Raw genomic sequence first — 19421 nt, 5'->3', positions numbered from 1 at the left:
GTTCTCTGCACTAGGCTGCCTTTCAGTTTGGGCTGTGTGGTCATGGTAACGGGACGCTGTCAGCTCTACCTGCAAACAGCACAGAGGGGGCGTGTACAGAGGCTAGAGAGCAAACATTCAGCGCTCCCCCTGCTGGCATGGAAGCAGTACTGCTCCTACCTGCAACTACAGTCTGAGGACAGGCTTATGGACGTGGTCATCCTCCTCATTGTCTTTATAAATAACATTTCTGAGTGACCCCTTGCGGAGTATCACAGAGTTACTACTTATTAGTATGTAACATCTGGCCAAATGAAAAAGGGAAAATGCCTGTAAATAGGCTTTATTTTACATGAGGATTCCTATACACTCATTTGTGTAGTTGGCATACATGAAGTAAAGTTTGTGCCATCTTTGACAGATTCTTGTTGACAAAACTATACAATAATATTTATTTTCTAGGGATAAAAATGGTGGAAGAGATTTAGTAAGGACAGCCAGTGGCGTAAGTAGGAATGGCCGGACTCCAAGGCGAACACTTGACCTGAAGCCCCACCCTCGACTTATACCCCCCCCTTCCCCCGTACAAACCACATTCATGCACACATTATTATGCACCATAGTGGCCCCTGCACATACTATTATGTACCATAGTGGCCCCTGCACATACTATTATGCCCCATAGTGGCCCCTGCACATACTATTATGCCCCATAGTGGCCCCTGCACATACTATTATGCCCCATAGTGGCCCCTGCACATACTATTATGTACCATAGTGCCCCTTGCACACACTATTATGCTCTATAGTGGGCCCCTGCATACTGTATTATGCTCCATAGTGGCCCCTTCACACACTATTATACCCCACAGTGGTCCCTGCCAACTATAATATGACCTATAGTTATAGGTCAAGTTTCGGTATAGTATAAGATAGCTGAGATGATTGTCTATAAAATGATGGGAATCTCACATTCAAAGCTGTAGTGGATGGTGAGATATGGAGCCTGAAAGTCAAGAGGTCTAAACATTGTTAACCTTTTGCTTATTAGTGTACCTCTGCACTATATTGTATAATATATTAGGACTGTATGTTTCTACAAATTAACAATAGATTTAAGTCATTATATGTACTGCTTTTGATGTAATAGAAGGCTGTTATTCTTAACTGTAATATTGCAGAACCCGGCGGGTACGTGATACATTACCCTCCATGATCTCTCACCATACTGCAAGTTTTGCCATCTTTGTAGATTGGCGTCCCGCTAGTATGAACTCTTCAGTAAGAGGTGGATATTTTATGAAATTTTGATATGTGTTGGGATAAATTGATCGATATGATTTGGTATAAATAGTGAAGCCCCACTCCTTCACTTACGCGTTTCCCCCAGATGATACAATGGCGAAATGTGCGTTGGAACGCGGAACAAGTGGTCAGTGTTCTGTTTTTGTCCGCTCTCTGCCATATATATGATTGTTGAACCACATGATTGAAGCCATTTTTTTTTTATTTTTTTTTGGGGGGGGACTTCTAGTACTGCTGATATATGGTTACTCTGACCCCCTATTTGCTACACTTATGGGTAATTCCTTGAGGTACTTTGGTTAAATCCACATGTACCTTCGGTCTCTGTATTCCTCCTTGTCTGCAGAACATTCCTGTGTATTAACTATTATGGATATTCAATAAAGATTTATTATGGTTTATTTTTTTTTATTTTTTTTTTTAAATGTAGATTGGGAGCCCCACATAGAGCTCACAATGTACATTTTTCCCTATCATTATGTCTTTTTTGGAATATGGGATGGAAATCCATGCAAACACGGGGAGAACACACAAACTCCTTGCAGATGGTTTTATGCCCTTGGCGGGATTTGAACACCAGGACTCCAGCGCTGCAAGGCTGCAGTGCTAACCACTGAGCCACCGTGTGGCCCCTTATGGTTTATTTTTGTTGTGGGTTTGATTTATTTTATTTTTTTTTAACTTGTGCATCTTTTGTTGTTTTATTGGGGTTGATTTCCAGTTGTCTAGATGGTTTTGAAAGAGTCTAGCAAGACACAAACCTCTGTTCTTCTTTGTGAAAGCAGGTACTGAATATGTCTACATTAATTTGCACTCCTGCTTCCACTCTGTATTCTGATGTGATGCATGATATATCTATCTATGAGTATATTTGGCGTACTACTACCACCCCACTAAGAGCATACTGTGAACTTAGAAAACTAGTCCTTTCCAGACTGCGGTTCAGATTTGCCACCCGAAATAAGGTACAACATGCTATGGAAATGTTGGTTGCATGCTGTGGCTCCTTTTCCAATTTCCCTACACAGCAGCGCATGTTCCAATGGCTGTACAGGAAACTAAACTATTCACGTTATCAACGCATACACTTGCAAAAAATTTTTTTTTTTTTATGAATTACACCCTCCCCCTTCCAAAATAAAATCCTCATTTTTATATATATTTTTTTTTTTTTTAATTTAAAAAGAAACACAAAATCTGAAATTCTGTACAATATAATTGTAATAAATTTTCATATGGTACATACGGTCTTACAAATATATAAAATCTTTATTATTTCTTTCTGTACATACAACATCCAAGCTTTATTCTTCGTTCGATTGAACAGGAGAGATTTTAAAGGGGCTCTATCATTGAGAAACGTTATTTTTAGCTAAGCATATACTTGCGTAGCCTTTAGAAAGGCTATTCCACACCTACCTTTTGTATGTAAATTGCCTCAGTAGATTTTGAATAAGTCAATTTTTATTCATATGCTAATTAGGTTTCTCCTTATACCAGAAGTCCCACCGTGCACTCCTCCCTGCTATTCTCTGTGTATGTACAGCAGAGGCTGCTGTGCTGATGACTAATCTCTGTTGTGCATACACACAGAGCAGACTGTAGTCACAGACACTTCCGGGGTGTACAGAGGAGGCTAATTAGCATATGAATAAAAACCGAATTATTCAAAATCTACTGAGGCAATTTACATACAAAAGGTACATGTGAAGGTACATCCTATGCAAGGATGTGCTTATCTAAATATGACTTTTCCCAATGATAGAGCCCCTTTAATAGAGTTACCATTGGAACATTCAGGATCATAAAACATTTGTCTTTCATAGCCCAAGCTCTTCATAACCCAATCGTACATACATTTATACAAGAATAAGAAAAGCAGGTATCTGGAGAGGTAGAAAATCTGTGAATGATGTTCTCTTAAAAGTCAATGTGCTTGCATTCATAAGCGAAGAACATTTACCAAGAATCTGAAGAGATTCTGTGCTTGCTGTTCTGTTGTCCTGATCGTGTAAGTGCTACAGTGGTGAACGCTCATGGTTGCCATCAAACATCTGGCATGTTGGAATTCCTTGGTTCCATCAAAAGATGCAGTAAGTCACAGGTGTCGGGCAGCAAGTTATCCTCCTCTATATGGCTTGGCTAATCCAACCATGCATGTTTAGGGGAGAGTCAGGCAATACAGTATTTGACTAATGTCTATATTAAAAAGTGTATGGCTTTTTCCACACTACCCATGGCAACACTTGAGACCCCAAAATCACTATAATGTAAAAGTTACAGGGGTTGTTGGAGATTATTAAACATTTAGATAAAGGTAGGAAATGTGATAAAATAAGAGAAGAATATATAGTCACTTGTTAGATCCCCCTCACTTTAGCCATGCTAGTCTGGTTGTTCCTTACAATCTTGTTCACTTGGCTGTAGCAATGACGTTCTCTTATACACACCATTGCTGTAGAAAATCACTGACCTCAGCAGTGTATGGAATTATTGTAAATGTACTTTATCACTGTAGTGAAGTAAACAAAATCTGACAGGAACCACTGAAGCAGCGGCTCTGGAGTGTGGTGACCCTACCCTAATGAAGTTGCCTGGAGTAGTAATGTGTGGGTTTGTTCATAGTAGCCCTATCTTTGCCCAGATTATTTGTATGCCCATTTTGGATAACATTTAGAGATGAGCGAACACTGTTCGGATCAGCCGATCCGAACAGCACGCTCCCATAGAATTGAATGGAAGCAACTGTGACGCTGACTTTGCCGGCGGCCGGCGTCACAGGTACTTCCATTCACTTCTATGGGAGCGTGCTGTTCGCATCGGCTGATCCAAACAGTGTTCGCTCATCTCTAATAACATTCATTGTTTACCATTTGAATGTATATAATTTATCATGACATTATGGGATTTATTTATATAACTTTTATGCATATGATGTACAGGGTATTTCTCATAAGTTTATTAAGTATTTTTGAGGCAGGGAAATTTACAGTAGTATTTCTACCTTATGGGTATATGCCATAATATTGGTACTGTTTTAATACTTTCTTGCGTGCGCTGTAATAATTATGTGTTGCCGGATGCATTTTTTATATGCATTCCTTTACAACATATGTAGCACCTCACACTAGATTTAGTGATGCCTGCTATCTTCTGTGTTCAGCAGAAGTGCGTGGATGTAACAGGCGAGTATAGGTTATTCAGTTATTTAGCACATTGCCTATCTTTGCTCAATTTTAATTTTCCTTACGATCTCCGACAACCCCTTTAAAAGGTGTGTTCACATTCATGTTAGTTACCTTTTGAAGGTCAGTAGAGAGTATATAGTACGCTATTTTATCCAATGAGTTAAAAAAACACAAACAAAAACAAGACATAAGTTAATATACCTAAAAATAAAATACATATCTTACTTCTATCACGAATGCTGTGAAAACCTAAAACTTGATGCCAGTGTAAACAGAGTCTTAAAGGGGCATTTTACTCCCCTATTCAGTGGAACGGGTATAACATATATGACAGTCTGACTACTGGGACCCCCACCAATCACAAGAATGTGTAATGGGAGTGGGAAGTTCTTTACTCTAGATGAATAAAGCAGCAGGTTGAGCATTACAGCTCCATTCACTTCTTCGGCACTGCCAGAAATAGAGCAAGGATTCTCTTCAACAGTCTCATAGAAGTGAGACACTTTTTTAAGTTACAGAACTCTACACATTGTCCAGTGGAATATTTTGCAGACACTGTTAATGCTTAAGAACATTTACACCATTTAAAAGTAGAGCACACTTGGAGATTCGCTTCTAGGATTAAACACTGTGCATCCACTCCGTGTGAGCGGTTTTTAGTGCCTTGTAATTGAGACTAACAAATCGTTAAATGTAGTTGCCATTTAATTACTAAAAGGGTTATAAACAGGGCCATGAAGTCAGGTTGTACTTTATATGGTCAAAGCTAATGTCTAAGAAAAATTTATCCACCGACTGGCAGCAGTATCACACATCAGTCTGTAGTCTATAACAAGTTTAAAATGGAGCTTCAACAAGGTCCATGAGGGGAGATAAGCCAGCTGTGCAGCATCTCCATGCCCTGGTCAACTTGAAGGATATATAGGGATCTGGTAATCAAGCAGAGTAGGATGGGAATAGGTCTGAGGAAAGTCCCGTAACGGACTCATCTCCCCAGCCTTGGTTCATTTTTTAAACCATGTACTCTACCTAAAAACAATTTTGTTTCTAAGTAGAATATAGGTTCATATTATTAGAGACCTGGTCAGGATTTCATGCTGTTCCTAGTTCAGGCAGCATAAACCTAATGACAGGATCCCTTTAAAGGTTTCAGCTCTGTAGTGAGTAATTTCTTGTTGCTCCAATTCTTTATCGGAACCTATTAAACTATAAAAAGAAACAGATACTCAAAAGTCTTTGACATCTATGCACAGGAATTGTGCTACCAAAGGCAATTACCCTATGGAAAGGGGATAAGTATCAGATAGCTGGAGGTCAGTCTACTGAGTTATCAGGAGAATGGGTAGTCAAAAGTCCCTTGTATGGCTCATGTGAATGATGTGCCGATACACTTGCATGATCAGTACGCCACTTCTATGCAGCAGACAGAGACTGTTGGCCTGTCAGACCCAAAGAGGTGAATGGAACACTGGTCACAAAAGTCTTCATCACTAAAGGTCCCACTGGTTGGACTCCCAGAAATGATGCCTATCCCCTATCCATAAGTGTCTTTGGTGGAACAAATGGAAGAAAATGGAATCGCTATGACATAAAAAAAATACTGTAGGAATGAGATTTGTGGATGTTCCTAGAAGTAAGCAAACTCTGTTCCTTAATTGAGGCGTTCATATGGATGATATTTCTTCAATACATATACAAGTCATAGAGCAGTAGATTTCTTAGTCCAGGTGCATGGCCATATTGCTAAAGGAAAAAGGGGTAAACTTGTATCCTGCACCAGAATAAAATTTGTTCTGAAATTCCACCCTACAAAAGACATAAAAAAAAGAATTCCATTTAAACATCGTATACATAGATTCACACATTTGTCAGTGACATAGTAGATGAACTGTAATCTACATTATTTATTGTACTTGAAGACATTCATTAGCTAGGACTTTTCACCACCTCTTTTCATACTTCTGCTGCTTCACTTTTTATCCTTCAGTAGGTGCTGCCCCAACTTTTAATAGGTGCTACTCCATTGCCCCCAGAATTTCTGAGCAATAATTTGTTAGCTATGACACTTATGTTCTCTGCCATCAGATGGGAGGACCCCAAATGTTTGCTCCAGCCCAGGACTGCCCACCTGACAGAGAGCCTACTTATCTGCACTGCATTGCACTTCACCAGAATCAGTGCAACAGCACCTATGTCGGACTAAAGTGCCTAGGGTCCACCATGGGAACTTGTTCTAGGGGCCCACCGAAAAGCTATCTGGTAATAACCTGCCATAGCAAACAGGGCTGCCATCATGATTTTGGGCTCCCATACTATTTTCTATTGGAAAGAGGACCAATGATGGCACACACATACATAATGCCAGATGACAGGCGCATTTCCATTAGAGACATGGCCTTGCCACTAAAGGATTCTCTGGTGGGCCAATCAGACACTGAGCAGCACTCATTGAAGAATACAAAAAGTTGGAGTTGGTGGTGAAAATATATAAATATATTTAAATGTGCTTCCACTCAGCAGTCACATGCCACCAATCAGTGCACAAATATACAGTGTAGTAAAATGATTATGCAATCATTACTGGATGCATGCATGCCGGGATTCAGACCTATGCAGTTACTGTTATGTTAGATTTTACCCTTCAAGGGGCTGTTCCATCTCAAGGTTCCTATCTGTATTGGCAGCATATGTAAATTCAATACTTTTCCTAAATATTTTGCTTTAGAAATGCTGCTTTGTTTGCCTGCTACGTGAGCTTATTCCTGTCATTGTTTACACAGCGTTACCATAACCACCTGTGAGATAGGACAAGTGATGTCACTCACTGCTCTGCAGGACAATAAGTTCAGATAACTGCAGTTTGCTGATAAAGCTGAGCCTGTTATCTTGTTAAGTAAACATACAGATAACACCGAGTCTGTTCTCTATAAGCACATGCATAGTATCTGATCTGCATAAGTTTTGTGATACTTCAGTTGAGCAAGGGGGGGGGGGATACAGGAAGTGAGAAGAAGAGACAACAGGCAAACCGCTGAAACAGTGAGATGGGAAAACCCCTTTAAGCTGAGATTACTTGGTGGTTTATACATTAACAGCTGCAGTTTATAAAACTGCAGTAATAACTAGTACATTTCACTATCCGTTTATGCTGAGTAGCACATTTTTACTGTGAATGGTATACTAGGTTGTTCTCAATTAAATGGCCATTAGCTTGTAGCTGAAATGCAAACTGTGTTATGTACTGCTACAATTAAAAATATATACATGCAATTTTAAAGCTGCTGCCACACAGTGTACCTGCTGAGGCTACAGCCGAATTCTGTCCTCAGATGCTCTCAGAAAGTAAAAACAAATTATTTTCAACCATATGTATTCTGGCTGCAGTGTGTTGTCATTACCACATGGCCAATAATGATATACAGCTGAAATTTAAAAGTGTCCTTACAGGGAAGTGAAAGCATCAGCGGACTGAGGACTGAATGCAGATATAGCTGCATCAGGTAGACAGTGCGTCAGGCTCAATGGAAAAAAGCACCGTGTAAATCCAGCAACAGAAAGCTGCACATTAACACTTTAAAAAAAAAAACACGACGATTTAGGGTGGATTCACAAGGAATTGAGCATTTAAACAGTCCTGTAGCAACTTGGCCTTATATTTCACCCCATCACATGCAGGATAATCTAGAAGTACATCAGCTCTATGAATCAGCAAGGCGATGAAAAATAAAAATTCTTCAGCCATATCACTATGTTATGCTTTTCTCACATTTGCACCAGTGTGTTCATTGTTCTGGTCCGTCAGAGGACCAGAACAACAGACTACTAAAACAAAAGACACCAATGGTGCCAGGCAGACCCCATGGACAATGCACTAACGTTCACAGTCGACTCAAACACAAATGTGAGCCCAGCCTTATGCAAACATATTAGGTTACCAAATGAAACTCACCAGTGTAATCGAAGCGCATGAAGGAAGGCAGACAGGCCCTCCATAACTAAAAGAATAAAAACAGTCAATGCAGAAAATGCAGCCACAGCTGGCACCAGCAGAAATACTCCTACACTAGAGGGCAGCACACGAAGACCTTTACGCAAAACCATCGTCCACAAGACCTCAGAAAGCTCTGCAAGGGAGAGGAAAAAAAAAAAAATTAGGCACTAACATTTTAAGAAAAGCCATGCAAATCATCACAAACTTTCCGGAAAATTTCAAATTTAAAAATGTCTTCATTTTTAACAATTGCAAGGTTACCCATATATCCAGTCTTTGTGTTATGCAGCCAGAAACCATAGGGGCATTAAGGAAACACTTACGAGCATGTGCCAGGCTTAGTGCCCAGAGACGCAGATATGAAGCGGTGTTGGAAACGCATCCCAGACAGTATTCAATGGTATGGATTGCCTGATGTATAAACACCTCAGTCATATCAAACTGGAAAACAAACCAAGAAGCAATAAGAAGTTGACCTCTTTGTCATGCCTTCAGGATTTCGTAAGGGTTTAAATGTGAAGCTAACACAAGCGAACTGGGCGTACAGTACAGTCTTAGAAAATCACAGAACAACAAATCTATGACATATTCACTACGGATCCAGATTCTGTATGGAAAGCGGAATAGCTCAATTCAGTTAATATGGATCTAATCTGCTGATCTGTGACCACATCCTTGAATTTCTGATGGATTTCAGACATTTATTCATTGACAAATCCACATCCGATTGCTCCATGATAATGGTGACCAAGGTCATATACTATACATTAGCTACATTGGACAACAGTGTATTGGTATGTATATATAAAAGCAGTCTGGTTATGCCTTTGGTTATTTTCTCACCTCCTCTTTTTCTCTTTCTCTGGGAGTTTCATGGCCTGTATGACTGTCCCCCTCTTCCAAGTCATGTGATCTGAGTAATGACAGTTCTTCCTCGCTTCCACGACGAACTAATGTATATCCTTTCTACAGAGAAAAGTTAAAAGCCCTTTACATCTTACGATCCAAGGAACCTCAAAGTAACAAAATTCATGACGATTCTTATAGTTTATGATCTCCAAAGGTTCATTCAATATAACAGAAATAGCTAGAAGAAACAACTTACAAACATGTAGCGGTTTTTATCAACAGATACATATAGTGTAACTGCAATATCCACCAAACTGGGCAAAAGTAAAGTTGAATATAAGTTATTAACACATTTTCCACCAGCTTTTTGTGGTTAAGCATTATTTCTCCACATATAAGAGAACACTCTGAAATACTTTTGTACATAACTCTACAGTAGCTTCCATACAGTTCTAAAATAACTCACCTGTAAAATGTGAAAATGCTGTAGGGCAAGTAATTTTTACAAAATTATCAGGTATAAAAGGAAATAAAGAAGGGCAATGCCTACCCTGTAAGTCCCAAAAGTCTGACCTCCGTGGTGCTGCCAGTACAGATAGAGTGGTTTCCCAAACAGCAGCACGGGAATGCAGAAAAACACGATGACCACCAAGAATATTTGAAAACCATTCTAAAATGGAATAAACTGAGTTTTATTCACAATCGTACAATATCACCAAAAATTATTACAGCGCAAAAAAACAAAAACACACGAGAACAAAAAAACCAAAAACTAAATTACAAGGAAGTTAAGATTCATTCAGACATAGCAGCTGTGCTACATTTCTTGCTTTGAGGTTCTCGGCCATATGACAAGAACCTCAGCAGAAGCACTACATCTGAATATATCCTTATAGCCGATTTACTTTTAATACATGATTAGTGAATCGGCTAGATTTTGTCTTTTGAAAACACCAGCATTGAAATAAAAACACCAAAAAGAACCATTATAAGTAAAAAATAAATAAATAAAATAGTCACCAACCTGCCCTGCATAGAGAGGAATGTTGCTGTCTTCATTACTACCACTACCAGTAAACATAAACATATTTATAAAGTGAAGAAGAATACTTGGTGCCATCATCGATTCTGCTGCAGAACACGTCAACCACTTAAATATAACCATGAACACAAGATACCCAAATATACACATCATAAAGATGAGCTCAGGTAGGAAAACTAAAAACACGCTGAATTTCTTCTTAAAATACCTGAAAAACACAGAAAAAAAATAAAAATATACCATATGAATATAAAACAGCATACACAAAATACCATGATGAAATACAACTTTATGATATACAACATATGATGTATGCAAAGAATGCAATACAAAGAAGAACTGTCTACTTCCTGCTCTGGGCAAAGGAACATGTTGATGACCCCCACTGTATTAGAATGGACCTGGGGGTGGGGTTGGATAGGTGTGGTGGCACCACCTTTGAAGGGATTGTCTGAGAGTAAAGTATGACCTATCTCTAGGTCATCAATATTAGATAGGTAGGGGTGTGGGTGGGTGTGTGTGTGTGTGTGGGGGGGAGGTCATGGAGGAGAATTGGTCTGACACCTGGAACAAGTGAATGGGGCTAAGCTGCAAAGGCAAGGACCGTCACTATATAATGTACAGCACTGTGCTTAGCATATAATGAGAGTTCTGTGCTCATCCTAAGTTAGCGGTCTCTTCAAACTGCTGATCTGTATGGGTGTCAAATGCCCCTTTTACTTATTGACAACTTATCCTACGGATAGGTCATAAACAACATTGTCTCACCTTTGAGTAATCTGCAGCTTTGTGCAAAACATAAAAAAAGCAATAAGGAATTACCAGTCAGTAGATAAGTATGAACACTTACAAATAGTTAAAAGCGCTCAACACTACCCCAAAGGTCATGTGTATTACTCCTAAAATGATGGACATCTTCATTTTGAAAGAGTTCAAAAAAGTGAGGCGATTTGATGCTAAATTCCAGATCTTATAAATAAGAAACAAAAGAACAAAATAACAAGTTAGCACTGGAAAGTAAGACGTTGCTAATAAATGACAATGCACTATATACTAAATGTCCAATAAGGTACTAATAAATAAAACGTATACAGGGTTATATGTACGGTAATAATGATATACTTACAGGATCTATTCCAAAAGGATATACTCCTGTGACAACTCCTGTAACATTCGGGTCCAGTGTCAAAAACTGATTGGATAAATCTTTTTCCCTGGTGAAAGAGCATAAATAAATTAAGATTAATTTAAAAGTTCTTTCCATCCTCCAGAGTCACCAGCTTTGCACCAGCAATATATTTAGGAAAACTCTTCAATTTACATAAACTAGCAGTATAGATAGGGTCCTTGAGATGGGAATACCCCCTTTAATCATTCTATAGTTCTAATCCATACAGTCCTATGAAAAAGTTTGGGCACCCCTATTAATCTTAATCATTTTTAGTTCTAAATATTTTGGTGTTTATAACAGCCATTTCAGTTTGATATATCTAATAACTGATGGACACAGTAATATTTCAGGATTGAAATGAGGTTTATTGTACTAACAGAAAATGTGCAATATGCATTAAACCAAAATTTGACCGGTGCAAAAGTATGGGCACCTCAACAGAAAAGTGACATTAATATTTAGTAGATCCTCCTTTTGCAAAGATAACAGCCTCTAGTCGCTTCCTGTAGCTTTTAATCAGTTCCTGGATCCTGGATAAAGGTATTTTGGACAAACAATTCAAGTTCAGTTAAGTTAGATGGTCGCCGAGCATGGACAGCCCGCTTCAAATCATCCCACAGATGTTCAATGATATTCAGGTCTGGGGACTGGGATGGCCATTCCAGAACATTGTAATTGTTCCTCTGCATGAATGCCTGAGGATTTGGAGTGGTGTTTTGGATCATTGTCTTGCTGAAATATCCATCCCCGGCGTAACTTCAACTTCGTCACTGATTCTTGAACATTATTCTCAAGAATCTGCTGATACTGAGTGGAATCCATGCGACCCTCAACTTTAACAAGATTCCCGATGCCGGCATTGGCCACACAGCCCCAAAGCATGATGGAACCTCCACCAAATTTTACAGTGGGTAGCAAGTGTTTTTCTTGGAATGCTGTTTCTTTTTGGACGCCATGCATAACGCCTTTTTTTATAACCAAACAACTCAATTTTTGTTTCCAAAATGAAGCTGCCTTGTCCAAATGCGCTTTTTCATACCTCAGGCAACTCTATTTGTGGCGTACGTGCAGAAACGGCTTCTTTCTCATCACTCTCCCATACAGCTTCTATTTGTGCAAAGTGCGCTGTATAGTTGACCGATGCACAGTGACACCATCTGCAGCAAGATGATGCTGCAGCTCTTTGGAGGTGGTCTGTGCATTGTCCTTGACTGTTCTCACCATTCTTCTTCTCTGCCTTTCTGATATTTTTCTTGGCCTGCCACTTCTGGGCTTAACAAGAACTGTCCCTGTGGTCTTCCATTTCCTTACTATGTTCCTCACAGTGGAAACTGACAGGTTAAATCTCTGAGACAACTTTTTGTATCCTTCCCCTGAACAACTATGTTGAACAATCTTTGTTTTCAGATCATTTGAGAGTTGTTTTGAGTAGCCCATGATGCCACTCTTCAGAGGAGATTCAAATAGGAGATCAACTTGCAATTGGCCACCTTAAATACCTTTTCTTATGATTGGATACATCTGGCTATGAAGTTCAAAGCTCACTGAGGTTACAAAACCAATTTTGTGCTTCAGTAAGTCAGTAAAAAGTAGTTAGGGGAATTCAAATCAATAAAATGATAAGGGTGCCCATACTTTTGCACCGGTCAAATTTTGGTTTAATGCATATTGCACATTTTCTGTTAGTACAATAAACCTCATTTCAATCCTGAAATATTACTGTGTCCATCAGTTATTAGATATATCAAACTGAAATGGCTGTTGCAAATACCAAAATATTTAGAACAAAAAATGATTAAGATTAATAGGGGTGCCCAAACTTTTTCATAGGACTGTATATACAGTTAAAGTGGTTATTCAGGGACAAATTGAGCTTACCAGTGCATTCCTTTCACAGACTACTCTTTAAGATATATAGTAGAAAGCCCCCCAGAGTTCTGTTTATAACATTTGGAGAGTGGAGCAGGGGTGGTGTTTGGAGGCTTCCTCTGCCTTCCCTGCTGACACTTCAACTATCAGAAACATGACAGACATCACTTTACACTAAAGACCTATAGATGAGAGTTGGTGACATCACAGAGAGTCAGGAGAAGGGGAGGCAATGCACGCAGATTTCCAGCAACCCTCAAAGAAACAGCAGTGCTCTGGGTGACCTGCTCATATAATAGCAATATCCTTATCCAGTGCAGAAAATGCATTGGTAAGGTTTATTTGCCCCTGGATAAACCATGCAAACCTTTTTAACCAGACCACTGCACATTAAAGGGATTTTATCATTAAAAAATGGTTTTAAACTAATAGCACGTAGGAATAGCCTTCATAAAGGCTATTCATCTCTTACTTTTACCTTGAAGGTCTGCGCCGCCGTTTTTGGAATTTTTCTTCTTTTCTTCTTTATGCCAATTGTGCTCAGAATGCACAGGGAGGTTGTGCCGTCTGTGCTCTGAGTACAAGCATTCCAGCGCCGCCTTTCTTCTGCTCTGTCTGGTCTTCTCCTTCTCTTCTTACAGGAGACTACTGCAAAATGGCCAACGAAACAGCCGACTGTGCATGTCTGGTGACCATTTTGCAGTGGTCTCCTGTAAGAAGAGGAGGAGAATGCCGGACAGAGCAGAAGGATGGCGGTGCTGGAATGCTTGCACACATAACACCGATGGCATGCCCCCCTCCCCCCTGTTCTTTCTGACCACAATTAGCATAAAGAAGAAAAGAAAAATATTTAAAAATGGTGGCATGGACCTTCAAGACGAAGGTAAGAGATGCATAGCCTTTATAAAAGGCTATTCCTACGTGCTAGTAGTTTAAAACAGATTTTCTTAATGATAGAATCCCTTTAACATCTTTGTGACTTCCAAAAATGGTGATCTCCATCAATCACATGTGTACCACCACACTGTTACCATAGGGTATGCAAATAATATCCAATATTATTATTAATATTATATTTTGCCGTTTTAATTTACAATTACTAATAGAGAAGAAAGGGGTAGAATTTGGTTAGTCTTCTCCACAGCCCTTTTTCTCAATGCCATTATGGGTGGTAATCTAAAAGAGTAATGTGTATAGAATAAACTCACGTCCAAACTCCAGCTTTAAACATTGCTGAAACTTTCCAACTAGTGCCAAATATGTTCATCGACTTTGAAAAGCAGTCATTGTAGATAAATCCAGTATAGATGGAGAAGAGTCCCATCAGTAGAATAATGTAACGACCCTCAAAAAAGGTCTTCATAAACTATTGTATAGAACAGAAAGAGAAAACATGTATCTATTTAATTACAAACTTTGCAGGTGTCTGACAGCTAGTGTCTGTAGATAATGTAGGATTTTGCTGTCTGCTGGAAAAATCGGACATGGTTGTAAACGGACACTAAAGGACACACACGGACACTAAAGGACACACACGGACACTAAAGGACACAACTTAAAGGGGCTCTATCAGCAAAATCATGCTGATAGAGCCCCACATATGCGTGAATAGCCTTTAAAAAGGCTATTCAGGCACCGTAAATGTTATATTAAACTACCCCCCCCCCAGGGTGTGTCTTCATCCATCTTCATCTCCGCCTCTTCTTCCTCCGATGTCCTCCGGTCCCGTCCTCCTCCAGCGCTCGCGAACGGACGGACATGGATAAAAAAAAATGGCCTGGGCGCTTGCACAGTAGCATGCGGCTTCTACTACGGCTACTGCGCGGGCGCCCAGGCTATTTTTTTAGATCAGTGTCCGCTCGCGAGTGCCGGAGGAGGACGGGACCCGAGGACATCGGAGGAAGAAGAGGCGGGGATGAAGACACACCCTGAATGCCCGCCCAGTGTGCACGTTCGGTAAGTAGAGCACATTCTTTTTTAGGTTATTATTTTAAAACGAGGGGGGCTCTATCAGCATGATTTTGCTGATCGAGCCCCTTTAATATCCCATTTAAAATAATGGATATTGTAAATGACACAGCTACTGTCTGATGATAAAATCTTGCGCGAACATTAGCTATGAACACTAGTTGTCGGACACCTACGGTAGTGTGAACCCAGCCTAACTCTACAGAGATCATACAGCGCAAATGTTAATTTATATTGTTTAGAACTAGCAGATCGTACTACATGGTAGTAGCTTAGTCCCTACATAGCAAGTCTACACACTATAAGGAAAGCTCTGTATAAAGCCTTACTACGCAACTTACACATATGCAATATATCCATACTGCCTTGTTTATGCTGAGCTGAAATATCATATGGTAAGGGCCATACAGAAAAGAGTAGACCCATGGATCAGAATATTGCTTAATTTTTAAGTAAATTTAAGAAACTTTGTAATACCTTACGCTCCCCTTCTAAAATAACTGCTGAATGTTGATGCTCACTGAAGTGTCAAATTAGAGCTTGCTATAATAGTTTATGGACAGACAAGGGAGGGGATGAAAGAAAATACATTGGAAAACAGAGGGGGCTGAAGCATAGACACGGTTCTACAACTAAACAGTAAGTTTCTGTCACCCCACGTACTTTAGTTACTTAAATACTAATTGAGTCCTACTCCATAATAAAATAAATAATGAATGTTCTCCATGATGTTTCTGAGTGAAGAGAACTGAATCTGTTTCTTCCCATCTGATATATATGGTAGACATCATAGAATCTACTCTCATCCATCACCTTACAGAAAACTATAAATGAGAAATCACTAGCCTAACTATAGGGGATGCAGTGATGGCAGCTGAGATCCAGGCCCAATGTCACCCTTAATACACTAAAGCTGTTTAAGCTTCTTTGATCTCCTTTCTTATTGAAGATTTGTGATACACCTCCTTCCACTGTCAGAAAAGAGAAAATGACCCCCATAAATTGCCAAAATAGAATTGGTCAGCAGAATATATGGATTCCTTTGGGGAAACTGTGGCACAAAAAGGGGGCTATGATTATTGTGTGGGGAGCTCTGTCAGGGGATTGGAATGGTGGGAAACTTGTATGTGCACACATGTAATGTACAAGTCTTTATGGCAGTCTGGACCCAGATATAGAAGTGTAAATGTTGTTAAAATGGGCAGACAGCATCCTTGTCTCACCATGGTTTCGTCTGGAAAGATATGTTTAATAAATAAGAAAAAACAACAACAAAAAAAAAAGTACAGATGGGAGGCGTCTGACAATTGTGAGTAGAAGGTGTGCAGGGGCCCAAGTTGAGCTGTAGCAGCAGGCCTTATTAGGGTTGGAGCCTACTAATGGGAAAAACCAATAGAAAGTGCAGAATAAATGACAATAAATGTCAAAGTAGCCTATTATGAAAGATAATATTCAAGGTTAGGCAAGCCTTAAACAAACTACTTACTTCATTTTGTGTGCGCTGCAATTTTGGACTGTTTTCATAGAGAACCAGAAAAAGTGCAAAGAGAGACATCAAAATGCCATGTCCAAAATCTCCAAACATTACAGCAAACAAAAATGGAAACGTGATAATGGTATAGGGAGCTGTTAAAAAAAAAGAAATGTAAATGTGATTTTTGCTTCTTTATAATAAAATTTCCGCAAAGTGAAGTAAAATTATTTTTCAATTTTGCTAACTTACATAGCACCTTCATGTTCTGCAGCACTTCATAGATGTTGTCAATCACTGTCCCATATAGGGTAACAAACTACATTCCCTATCAGTGGGTCTATGGAGTGTGGAAGGAAACTGGGGCTCCTGGAGGAAACCCACGCAAACAAGGGGAGAACATACAAACTTCTTGCAGATGTGGTCTTAGGTTGGATTAAAAACTTCTGAGAGAGGGGGTCTGTTTTTTTTATATCTAAAAACATTACTTGAATACCAAGTGAGGTGTGATACAATCCATAGCCTATGGACAGATGTGGCCCAATTTCTGGAAATAACGTAAGGTTTTTTGGGGGGGTTTTTTGGAATCATGAACAACCCCTTCAAACTGTTAAAAGGGTTTCCAGGACTTTGATTCTGAAGGTAAATCCTTAGGATAGATCACCATCTGATTGTTTGGGGACTCAACAAAACGATCCATTTTGTAGAGGTTGTTCCCGGTACTTCAGCTAAGTCCCATTCAAGCTTAAACAACTGTAATGCAATACTAGGTACAGCAACTACTGAACGTACAGCACCATGCCTTGGAATACGGAGGCCCTTGCATCTACAAATAAGCAGAGCTACCAGGAGATTGTCTGATTAGGTATTTGTGGCTTATGCATGAACAAAGTCCCAAAAAACTCATTTTATAGAAAATAAAATACATAGTCTTAGATTTGAAACATACCTGGATTTACTTCTCTGTAGTTTGCCACACCATATGCATCTACAATGTTCTGAAAGCCAGCAGTGAATTTGTTTGTTCGTATTAATGTTGGTGGAGTCTCATTGCTGGGAATGCGGTTTATGAAGGAGGGGACAGAGGCACCACTCTTTCTCTGATTAATGAGAACAGACATTCAATGCAGACATCATTTCAGTGCATATATTAATTAAGAATATCAAAGAACAATGATTGGTCTGCAGCAGAGAAAAATCATCTTACCGAGCCTTCCTCAAGAGCTTTTTTGAGGTTCTGGAGATCTGCCACAGGACACCAAACTTCAGCTATTAAGCACTTATTAGTTACATCAAAACTACATAAATTCAGCACATGGTAAATGGCCTTCATCTTCTTGACCTGAATTACCCACTTGTACACAGACTCTGATGCCTTAAAGAGAACTTGTCTCAAATAATCATCTGTCTGGTTAATCACCTACAAGAAGTAACAAACATGTTAACTTGCATCCATGCAGTGGTTTAGCAGAACATAGATATATTAAAACAGACTTGGCAATGTACACGGACCCAAAAAATTGCACGTAAGCGTCTATTATTGGTAGAATCTATGCACAAGAAATGGGGCAGTAGAAATGTTTATCTCAACTTTAAGATAGACTGGATTATATTAACGCTATCTGTACTGGTAGTATCCAAGCCTACTCTACACAGCCATTATTGTCATTTGAACATCTACAGATAAGAGTTAGAGAGCCTGAAATAATAGTTTACAAGCTGAAATATAAATGGCTCTACATTTATAAACTGTGCTAGGAATTTATCAAGGGTTTTGCGCCAGTAGTGCAACCAACATATTTGTGAGTGACTTTTTGCCCTTACACTCATCTCAAGTTAAAGGAGACAGGGTCTAACGCCAGAGGACGGGACGCCTCTTGCGACAGTTTTATTATAACACACCAGAAATTGGTGGTAAATTACAGTGGAAATGTACCCCAACTCAGAGCTGGCACAGATTTCATTTTGTGACACACAGGCACCAAAGATGTGCCAAAGTTATAATGTAACTGCACCGAACCTATACATTTCACCAAGTGTACATTAAACTGTAGGCATGCGACAGACATATTTACCGCATGAAGGTCTTGAATTCTTGTGTTCAGCCCAGATATGATTTCTTGACGCTCTTCAGAAGAGTTTGGGTAAGGATACATATGACAATGGTAACTGAAAAACAATTACAGGTCATTACAGATACAATTTGTATTGACTGAAAATGCAAAAATTTGTTCTGCATTTTCTACTTAAAAGGATTGTTCTGTTAAGGACCCTTATCTTCTACTCACAGGATGGGGGATTAAGGTCTGGTCAATGGGAGTCCAACCACTGGGACTCCCAGCGATGATGAGAATGGGGTAGCCAAAGGTCCTCCTAAAACCTCCTTGTTTGCAGTGATCAGACTGTGGATATGGGATAAGTGTCCTTAATGGTGCAACCCCTTTAAACATGCATTAATTTTCCCATTTTCCTGAAGTCCGGCATTCATTTCACACAGTGTTGCTGTGTTCATCAACCAACCTCTATGGTGGATTATATGGTTTCTCCAATAGAGTTTTGACAAGTTACCCTCGCTACTGCTAGACATA

The 19421-nt window shown here is 39.4% G+C and overlaps 1 protein-coding gene across 1 annotated transcript in view; it reads right to left on the bottom strand.

Moving 5' to 3' along the window:
• Positions 1–4132: 4132 nt before the first annotated feature.
• ATP6V0A2 (ATPase H+ transporting V0 subunit a2) overlaps positions 4133–19421 on the bottom strand; it is a 28389-nt gene continuing 13100 nt past the window's right edge. Inside the window, exons 8-20 of the mRNA XM_075274907.1 lie at positions 18909–19002; positions 18041–18253; positions 17783–17933; positions 16849–16988; positions 14603–14760; positions 11481–11568; positions 11205–11323; positions 10337–10562; positions 9863–9982; positions 9307–9429; positions 8787–8904; positions 8422–8596; positions 4133–6278 (exon numbers count right to left, since the gene is read on the bottom strand). Of these exons, the coding sequence (XP_075131008.1) occupies positions 6191–6278; positions 8422–8596; positions 8787–8904; positions 9307–9429; positions 9863–9982; positions 10337–10562; positions 11205–11323; positions 11481–11568; positions 14603–14760; positions 16849–16988; positions 17783–17933; positions 18041–18253; positions 18909–19002 (1813 nt within the window). The 3' untranslated portion in view covers positions 4133–6190. The remainder of the gene's footprint in view (positions 6279–8421; positions 8597–8786; positions 8905–9306; positions 9430–9862; positions 9983–10336; positions 10563–11204; positions 11324–11480; positions 11569–14602; positions 14761–16848; positions 16989–17782; positions 17934–18040; positions 18254–18908; positions 19003–19421) is intronic.

Source organism: Leptodactylus fuscus, chromosome 1, assembly GCF_031893055.1.
Source record: "Leptodactylus fuscus isolate aLepFus1 chromosome 1, aLepFus1.hap2, whole genome shotgun sequence".
Classification (NCBI taxonomy): Eukaryota; Metazoa; Chordata; class Amphibia; order Anura; family Leptodactylidae; genus Leptodactylus; species Leptodactylus fuscus.
Note: the sequence above shows the minus strand (reverse complement) of the source record. Positions and strands in the feature narration are given on the sequence as shown.